The 10,233-nt window shown below is 45.2% G+C and overlaps 1 protein-coding gene across 1 annotated transcript; it reads right to left on the bottom strand.

Annotated features, from left to right (window-relative positions):
• Positions 1 to 2,686: 2,686 nt before the first annotated feature.
• irg1l (immunoresponsive gene 1, like) lies at positions 2,687 to 7,616 on the bottom strand. The gene is made up of 6 exons (XM_083685666.1): positions 7,452 to 7,616; positions 6,514 to 6,568; positions 5,923 to 6,110; positions 5,632 to 5,724; positions 4,509 to 4,714; positions 2,687 to 4,164 (listed from the first exon to the last, which is right to left on the bottom strand). Exons 1-6 carry the CDS (start codon positions 7,467 to 7,469, stop codon positions 3,234 to 3,236), a joined length of 1,491 nt encoding a protein of 496 aa, XP_083541792.1. The 5' UTR covers positions 7,470 to 7,616; the 3' UTR covers positions 2,687 to 3,233.
• Positions 7,617 to 10,233: the final 2,617 nt, after the last annotated feature.

Raw genomic sequence — 10,233 nt, 5'->3', positions numbered from 1 at the left:
CTGCCCCAGGGCCTGGACCATACAAACAACTACCACACACACACACAATCAAGGTAGGGGGAAACAAGTGTCAGTGGGGATACATACATCAAAGTGTACAACAAAGCATGAGCTCAGGAAGAGAGCGACTGGCATGCAACACACAGCTTAAATACTAAATGAAGGGAGTTGATTGGGGTTGGACTGGGATGGCAGGTGATTAGGAGGATTGGCAGCAGGTGCAGCAAATGGGAGTGGTGATGTCGCCCTATAAAGAAAGAGGGAAAACAGAACAGACAAACCTACGTGGAACGTAACAATATGATTGTTATTTGTTTGTCATGGTCAGATTCCCTTGCGTGTACCAATAAAATCTAGACTATAGGTACAGTAAACACAGATATGATATGGTATGTTTGAAGACAGGGTGAGGTTATGGTGGAGGTAACATTTCTGAAAAGGGACCAGAAGTCATTTTCAGATTACACCAAACAATGTTGGTGGTTTTATTCATAGATGGTAGGTCACGCATATGTCGTTTGCGCTGGTATTGTTCATTACCATGCAACAAAGGGAGAGCCTTTAGGGAGAGGCATTAAGTGGAAATTAATACGTAATTTTATTGTAATAGTTATTATATTTTCTGCTCCACTGTTGCAAAGCTAATCTCTGTCTATGCTGTATTGAATTCATTTCCTTGTTCCTTATTTGTGGCTACAATACAGTATACTGACTCACCTGTGATAAAGGAATAACAGTTTCATAAATACAATATGGGCATGTGGGTGTTTGGTTTCAGTGACCAAATCAATGCAGTCCCCCCCAGTTGAACCCCCCACTCTTACAGAAGCACAACATTACAGAGAGGCTACATACCTATGTACAGTATATACTCAATGGACCGGTTTCCTGGACAAAGCCTAGACCGACGACTGTCCGGAAATCTGTGTCCGGAAAGCCTAGACCTTAATCTGTGTCCGGAAAACCAGGTTTACGGCCCACTACGGCCCAGCATCTTGGCAGCTAAATTACTGAAACTTCCTCGGGAAGAAGTTACGGTAACGGCCCGAGTATAAACCACTGGCCTGGTAATAAACCAAGGAAGTTAAGTTGCAAGTAACTTGAGGAGTTCTGGGTTTTGGGACTCAGATGACCAATGCACATTGACTGAGATGCAGGAGGGGAACCCTCACAGGTCGAAGTCCTGCTCACACACAGGCCCATTCATGTTTTACCTGGCACCCCAATCCCCAATACATGGCTGTTGTAGTGACTCAAAAGATTGTTTTCTCGTAATTCCTTTCATGCCTTTATGCTGTAGTGGGAATCTCAATAAGGACCTCCTGTCCCATGGCCTGGGGGAACATCTCCCTCCAGGCCATGTTTTGGGTTGTTTTACACTGTCGGTATCCAGTTTTGCTGTATACAGGCAGACTCTCATTCCTTTCTCCTGAGAGAGCTTCCATGGCAGAGACTGACCAAGACAGGCCATCACAGACATGACCTAGGGAGGGATGATAGCCTGACAGTCCCCCAGCCAAGCACAGTCTGTTCTCCCAACATTCATAAAAACCCCTTTACTGCTTTATTAATATGAAGTGGAGACTTTGCAGGGCATCTCTCTGTTGATTCAACTGTTTCAACATTGAGAGACCAGGCAGGGCTGGGTCCTGCCTGTAAACGTGTGTGTTTTCCCCCCGGGGACGGGTGGGGCTGCCCTGGGCAGACACACAAGGCTGTTCCCTCCTGGACTGGACAGCCTCACATTTCCTCCTGTCCAGATTTATAGCCACATATTGACTGAAGAAATATTTCCACTCAGACAACAAGGACACGAGAATGAGGAAATGTTTCTCCTTTTCCCAACACTTCTCCCCACTTAAACACAAGCTCTTAATCATTGGCTTCCCGCTTCAGTTTACTCTTTAACCCCCCTCTATCGATCCTTGAACGTGTTCTTCCTGGATCAACTGTTGTAAATGCTGACTCATTCATGAACATTAACTTTTTTCCTTGTGTTGAACCACATACACTTTAGGTGAAATAGGTGTTACTTTCTGAAATTGAAAACACCTGCCACATAAGTACATCAGTGGATTCAAATGATTCGTTAGGAGAAAATCTGTAACTCAGCCATACAACTGGCTTTGTTTGTCATTCTATTGCCTCACCACCATCAATACCATCTTCTCTATCTTGTTAAACATGTACAGCAAGAGACATATGTAATAGCTGTAGCTATGGCCCTTTCTGTTTGAAACTTGATTCCTGGCATCTTCTCCTCTGTCCTTCATTCACTTTCTACTCAAAACGCATCGGAGGAGATCTAGGCTCCTCCCCTTAGATATTCTCTTCCAATGCTTTTTGAGAAGAAGCGAGTAGAGGACAGAATAGAGGACGCAAGGAATTGAGTTTCTTACAATTGAGAAAGGGCCTTTGTCTCTGCCTGTCTTTAGTGCCTGTCTGTTTAGTTTATGGCTTACACTGTACCTAGTACCTTTTTTTATTTTTTTTTATCTCTCCTTAATTAATCTTTTCAAGACACATTTTACCATTGTGTTGTAAGTCGTATTGCCATTGTGAAATAATGAGAAAAGATGCTTCAGTAATTTTCAATGTTTTTATTGAACAAAGGAAATATCATTAGGCTACTAGCATCAGAATGCTATTTTTTTTATATATATATTAACAGTATATAAATGACAGTATATAGAATAGTCCCCAGTGAACCAAATGTATGTTAACAGAAAATAAAACATAAAATATTCATAGCAAATTCACATTTACATACATCCGTGGCACTTCCATCCTTAAATGAATAAGTTTCACCATTCACACAATCTACTCTGGATGATTGATACATTGTCAAGTAAAACATTTTATAAACAGGCATACAGTATAAGGTACAGTACTTTGCAATCATTTCATTTAACCTTGAATGTAAATCATTCAATATACAATTAAACCCCTTAGTAGATAATTCACTTACATTCAGCTCACAGTATTACATTTTAATGCTATAATTTGCAATATATAATATGCAATGTACTTTCATAAGGACTTTACATGTAAGGATAACATATGCATGGTAGAAACCAAACATCTGCTGTCATCACAGTACTTGATCTAAGTCCTGAAACTTCACCCTAAGACACCTAATGTGAAAGACAGAAAGTGTGTGTGTGTGTGTGTGTGTGTGCGTGTGCGTGTGTGTGTTTGTTATGTGTTTGCTTGACAGGTTTTCTCTTGTCGGTTCACTGCAGCTGTAAAAGGAGGGGTGTGCAGTCTTCGAGACTCTCCAGTCCCTCCACTGCTTCGATCAGCCCCTCCACCTTCTCCTGAGGAAGCACCGCGCCTGCGTTGTTCCGGAACTTCTTCCTCAGACTGTCATTGGTCAGCGGGTTGCGCCAGTGGCCGTAGAATGTGTCACAGCGGCCCTTCAGAACATCCCCTCCCACCAGCGTCACCTGCACCTCGCCGTACATTCGGTCGAAGTTGGCGGGGTTGTCGTGGGGATGCTCCACGCGGACGCAGTTTAGCAGGGCATGCAGGTCGGGGCGCTTTAGAGCTGCTGGGGAGAAGGACTGCACTGTCACCTCCCCATCTAAGAGGGCGCTGCAGGCATTGAACTGGAAGGAGTGTCGGGCCTGGTGTTCAGACTCAGGGAAAGGCCGGTTGATGTATTTGGAGTGGGGGACCCTCAGCAGGATGTCCTGGACTTGACCAGGGGAGACGGTGCCAGAGCCGACACCCACAAGGACCTTGTGGACAGAGGCAGCCGCGTCTGCCACCCAGTGCATCCCCAGATGGGCAGGGAAGCGCTTGAAGCCGATGTCCTGCTCCTCCAGCAGGAAGCCAGGCCCCTCGTCCTCTTCAGGGGAGTTCAAAGGTCGTGGGGAGTAGTCTTCATAGAAGGCGCTGAATCCGGCCACCCCTGGGACAGCGTCCAGGACCAGACGACTGGCCTCCAGGCCTCGAGAGGCCAGCAGGGCCGCTTCCAGCCCCAGCCGGGACGCGTTGCCGATGTGAATGGGCTTGGACTGGGTGGCCGCGTTGGCCATGGGTGCCCCAGCCAGAGAGGCAGCGATGGCCAAAGCATGGCTGCACTGGCTGCGGTCCAGAGACAGGAGGCGGGCACAGGCTGCAGCGCTGCCCAGGGTGCCAACCACACTGGGAGGGTGGAACCTGATGAGGAGAGAGAAAAAAGAGAGAGAGAGAAAATGAGAAAAAAAGAGAGACAGAGACAGGCATAGAGGGAGACAGAGAGAAACAGAGGTCAGATATTTTGAAACCTCCCTTTCTGATGACTAAACAACGTGTTTTAAGAGCTGCTTAATTGCTCCACCTGCTGACAGCCCTGTCATTGTTGTGTCACTAGTATGCTGGAGTGAGCACGGGTGTCTACATAACAAGATGCTGCTCTTGAGGTGACCAACCCCACTGCCATAGGAGTACACAGAGAGAAGCTGTGTCACTGGTGTCACCGAACTCAAGTAGCACAGATGGTTGATGGCATGTGTAGGACTCACTTCTTAGGGATGTTTTGGGCCTCTGTGGAGAATCTCATCAGCCTTCCCTGGATCTCGATGCCCACATTGAATGCCAACAGAAGGTCCAGCCCACTGGGCTTGCTGTTACTGGGTAGCATGTCGCTGACGGCCAACAGAGCAGGAAGTACCGCCCCCGAGGGGTGAGTGGCTGGGTGCCATGTGTCGTCAAAGTCCATGGAGTGAGCCTAAAAGCAACAGGCATGAGAAGATCGATTACTAACAGTTATAAAGAAAAAAATCTTCTTTATTATAACTGTTCACAATTCACAGTTGCTACACTGTGTCTCCACAACACCGTGCAAGGCATGTCTTTACCGCACAAGACAAAATACTGACTGCCAACAATATACTTATACAATACTTTTCTTGGATTCTGACTGCTCTCTCTCTTTGACCTCTGCCTGTGTCTGTCATGTCTGTCTGTCTGTGGTTAGGAGCACCAATGGTCCTCCTGTTCATGTCTCTGCCTCTCCCTAACAATAACAGCCACCATGGCCAACAGGAAAACATGAGCTGTTCTAATAACTGTACCAGGCTTTGTCTCTCTCCGAGGGCGTAAATACAGACTCCAGGAATATGTCCCTAATATTTCCTGCACGCAAGCTAAGTAAAGCAGCCATATTATTGTGCACAGAGGGGCTATTCTCCTGTCTCCCACCCAGCTGACGTCTTCAACTTGTAAATATGTTTTTGACCTTGTGACTAAGTTCAGCCAAGGGTGGAGCCAAATGATCTTAACATGGACAAGACAATGATCTGCCCATCAATGCTCAGTATTTGTATCCGTCTCCTGTCTAAGCCACAGACTGGGGAAGCCCTGGCTGCTTGGCTGAGGTATGCCTGGGATTTCTATCTGACCCTCCTGTGGCGGGTAGGGTGGATTGGTTATCCAGCCTGTGCCATTGGCCTGGGCAAAGGAGTGAAGGAGGTTGTGAAGTGATGGGCTTTATGTCTATGTTTACCCAGTGACTAGTGTGCATCTACATGTCGGTTGTGGCTGCCTCCCCTTTTGCTTAAAGGAGAGATCTATGACAGGTAGCATCGCTGAAGGGTTGGGATTAGGGCTGTCGATGTTTCGATCTAGTCCACCTGTTCTACTCACCGCCACTCCGTTGACAAAGGCTGCGAGCGTTGGGGAGAGTCTGGTGCCCCCGCGTCCGTACACAGAGCTGATGTTATCAGGGGCGTACATGTGCTGCGGGGGACAGAAGGGGACACGTGATCAGAGAGAGCAGACGTTAGGAGGTTACACGTCAGACCAATCTCATCCATGTTGAAATTACTGGGCTAGATGTCATCTGAATAGGCTCATGAGGTTTTTTTCCCCTTTTGATCTCTCTCTCTCTCTCTCTCTCTCTCTCTCTCTCTCTCTCTCTCCCTCCCTCTCTCTCACCTGGCAGTGCTGCAGGACCAGCTCGAACACGTCAGTGGTGCTGCCCAGGATGCCCACCCCGACGCTGTCCAGCAGCATCCTCTTGCTGCGGTGGAGCACCGTGGGGGAGAGGTGCTGCGGTTTCACCCCATGGATGAACCTCCCAAAGCTGGCTGTGACTGTGTCCTCCGGGGCTGGACGCTCCACCACTGGAGGAGAGGAGATGGAGGATAGGAGAGAGGAGGGAGGAGGATGAAGAACGGAGAGGGGTGGCAGGAGCAGAGGAGGAGGAGAGGAGGAGGAAGTGGGGAGATGGTAGGGGAGGGTAAAAGAAGGGAGGAGAGGAGGGGAGTGGAATGTTTAGAAACTCCCCAGTGTGTTCTGAGCTCCGTTTACACACGTCTCAAATCAGACGGAGAAGAGGTAGAGAATCAACACCAGCTGTATGTATAGATTAGACCAATATTTACCATAAAAACACTATTTCCTTATAGCCTAGCCAAAAGTGAAATGCCTAAATGTTTTCCTTAATCCTCTCGGCCTGTCTGTGACAGACTGATATTATGATAAATGGACAGTTCTAAAGCAGGCAGTTGAGAGAGCTGAGCTTACCTTCCAGTGCAGACTTGTGCAGTCCTCTCATTGCACACATGGGTCTGAAGATTCCCTGAGGGTGGCAGACAGGGCAGCAACATCACATTAATAGTATGTGACAACACAGTGCATAGGAATTGTAAGCTACTGAGTACACAATGGACTGTGTCAATGACGTTGAACGAGCAGTATTTTTAGAGCAATTAAGGAGACAAGCAATTGCTGTTGATTTACTTGACCTTAATTCAATAATGCTACCTGTGCCTTGCTACACTATCAACGCACCACAAAACTGCCTTGAAATGCATAGTGCTGCACTGCCATGCTCTGAGCCAAAGTACTCTCAGTCCAATTAGAGTCATCAGAGAGTGAGAGATCAATTAGAGCCAGCGGATGAGTGCAGTGACCTTCTGTCTCTCTTCTTCACAGGCTTGAAATGAGCCTTTGGTCTCTGTGGACTACTGTAATAAGTCCTGCTCTGCCTGCGTGTCCCTCATCAAAAAACCTTTGAACAGGTGAGTGTATGCAACCAGGTGTAGCATTGGCAAGGTGAACAACTATGTGATTAAATTAAAACACCATATGACAGCATCGTATGTTCTAAACACATCTGGTTAAATAACACATCAATGTCTGTAAATGTCTTGACCCTGTTTTGATATTTTACTGCTCTAATGGAGAAGGGAAGCAGACAGAGGTTTTAAGTATACACTGTGTCTCACTGGCCAATAGTTACCACAGGAATAGAAAAACCCTTCAAAGCAATACCAGGGTTGTGATTTAAACAGCTAAAGAATCCCCCATTATAAAACACTTCAAACTCCATCTTCCAGATTCATGATCTCACAAACTGACAGAATATGAAATAAATAACCACAAATGGACTCTATGTCCCAATAAATAAAGGCATGCATGACACAGTGTCTACATTGGGCATACATAAAGTTGATGCTTACCTGTACTTTGGAAAGCATGTCGTCACTCTGTGGTAACTGTTTGGTAACGCTGGGTTGTTTGAGTGTGTGTTCTGTCTTCTTCTGTCTATTTTGGCTTCACTCTGTTTCTCCTCCTCTCTGTCTTTTCCTCTCTCTGTCTCTTCTTGGTTGAGTGTCTGAAGGGCGTTGCGGTGATGGAGGATGTTTCTGTTTCTCAGGTGAGTCCTCCTTATATACCCGTGGACTGATAAAGGCCAGAAAAAGGCAGGGAAGGGCTGGAACTTCCAAAGAAACTTTTTTTCCAATCATAGTGTGATTCTTCATCATCAAGTGGAGGAAGTCGATTGTCTTAGGTGAAAGACGATGATGTCATCTATGGGGGGGAGATGGGGTTGGTCTGGGGGAATTTTTGACTGGAACTCCTCCTACCCCCTGGAATGGCATATGTATGATAAACGTACAACTTCCTCCAGACCAACTCAACACGTCTTCTCACTGAGCATCCTCAACAGGTAAATACTTCCGTTACCATTTTACTGAATGGACAGTATCTTTGCATATCTTTATAGCACCTAAATATGGTGTATGCTCATTTCAAAGTTATAGAATATTATATTCACATATTCATGGTGATGATGTAGAACAGTGTGTCTTAAAAATTCACAGTGTAGTCAATTATTCTATGCAAAGCAACACTATGTATTTCTCACAGTTAAGGCTTTTGTTTACATCACTGTGCATACTTTATTTATTGATTTATTCAGGATTCAGATGTTACTTTTGTATTGTGAGTGTAACTTACCTGGAGTCTGTGGAGCTTCCCATCAGTAGACAGAGTTGGGTTGAGCTGGGTTGTTATGACACAGAGAAGCGTATACCTGTCCTGCATTTCTGAATGCCCTGAGGCAGAGTACTCTCCTCATCTCTCTGCTCTCTCTACACCCACACGATAGGCAGCTCCAGTCTCATCAAAACACCTGTCTTGGCACTGCTAAGTTAACAATACAACCAGTCTTACTTGTACTTATCTAAAATGAGAGGAGAAAGACTGTCTGACATATAAACACTACCTGCTGGGTGTAAGCTGTCCTATAGCTTCTTCCAGAATTACTCTTGGGTTCAGTCTTAGTGCATTAGCTCAGGCTCAAAGGCGGAGACAGCAGCCTGCTGGCTCTCTGTCACCTACACTGGCTGCTGAATAGAGGCACCTGTGTCTCCTGCATCCTGCCACTGTCACAGTGGTGGGTGGATATGAAACTCAGCATACCTGTGAACAGGCAGGGACTGGGCTGCACAAGGTGTTACTGTAAATGTGCTCAGACAGAAAGGAAGTGAAGGGGACAGATAGGGAGGGAGGACGAGAGAGGGAGAAAGAAGGAGAAATATATGGAGGCAGGGAGAAAGAAATAGCAAGAATAGCAGAGGAATAGAAAAAGTCTGAATTAAAGAAAACAATAAAAAAATCTAAACAAATGTATTGTTGCTTTTTGATGTCAAAGAACATGACTGTATTCTTTCTTAGTGGAAAGATATATACACTGGAAAACATTTACTAGACACATTTGTTCCTCTCTAATTATTAGGTATTGTGTTAGTGAACTACTGTATGCTGCATATAGAGGGTGCTCTGGTCATAATGTTCATTGATAACATAAAATATTGAAGTGAATTGAAATTGAATCCTTTCATACAGTAGCTAATACAAAGTCTTTCCTTGTCTAGAAATAACCTATGTCAAATGTCCCAGTTGAAATAACATTTATCCCTCATGTTATGAAAATATGACTGTGTCAGTGACATCAACTCAGCAAATAGATCTTTTGGTTATTTATTGTCCAAAACATATTTATACTTGAGGCGTGGTCATACTTTCATTTTCATTTCACAGAATAGACAAAGCAATGAATGAGCCAATATATATTTTCATTTGTGAGAAATGGGTTGTATAAGAATGTTGGCTGACCACTCTGTCACACCCAGTATCTAAAAACCTTATGGTGAACTACATTGAGCCAGTATGGAGTTTTAGTCATATTGAAATATTGGTATTTCTATCAATCAACATGTTATGTGTATTTCCTGCATTTAATTCTGTCATATGTCTAATGTCTTTCCAGTTCTCTTATGTTGTATATTACCTGTTGTTTTCAGCTAAAACACAACAAAAGAGGCCATGGCAACAGCAGATGGTTTTCCTGCCAGTTTCTATGGCGAGCCGGGGGTTCTGGGCATGTTGGCCAATGGCATCAGTGCATTCATCGTGCTGTTGCAGAACTTCAACGCAGCGCACACAGGCATTGGACCTGTGGGGGTGGAGAACATTTTAGCAGGTACACCATGACACAGGCTTTAATGCATATATTATCTCTGTCAATGAAGTGTTATTGGTATCATTTGCTTTGATTATCAGAAATACATTTTCATAGGACACGTTCTTCTAGCTCTGAAATATGTGCATTGTTCTTCAAATTCTCAGCCATGCACTTTGATTTTAGTTTGCAAGGGCCATTCTAGATCACTGACTGTACCTTCCTCTCTCTGCTTGTTGTGTGTTTGCAGGTGTACACATCATCCTGATAGGCTGTTTGTGCCAACTAGTGGCAGGCTTCCTCTCGTTCCGCAAGTATGACCACCTGAGCGGCACTGCCTTCGTCGGCTACGCTGCTCTCTGGGGCAGTTTCGGCGCCACCCGAATCTTTATGGGAGCCGCCACTGAACCCATCCAAACCATGTCTATGAACAATATGTCTCTGTCTGCTAACCTGACGTCTAATCTAACTGAACTAATGAATGCTACTTGGAC

Source organism: Argentina silus (assembly GCF_951799395.1).
Source record: "Argentina silus genome assembly, chromosome: 15".
Lineage (NCBI taxonomy): Eukaryota > Metazoa > Chordata > Actinopteri > Argentiniformes > Argentinidae > Argentina > Argentina silus.
Note: the sequence above shows the minus strand (reverse complement) of the source record. Positions and strands in the feature narration are given on the sequence as shown.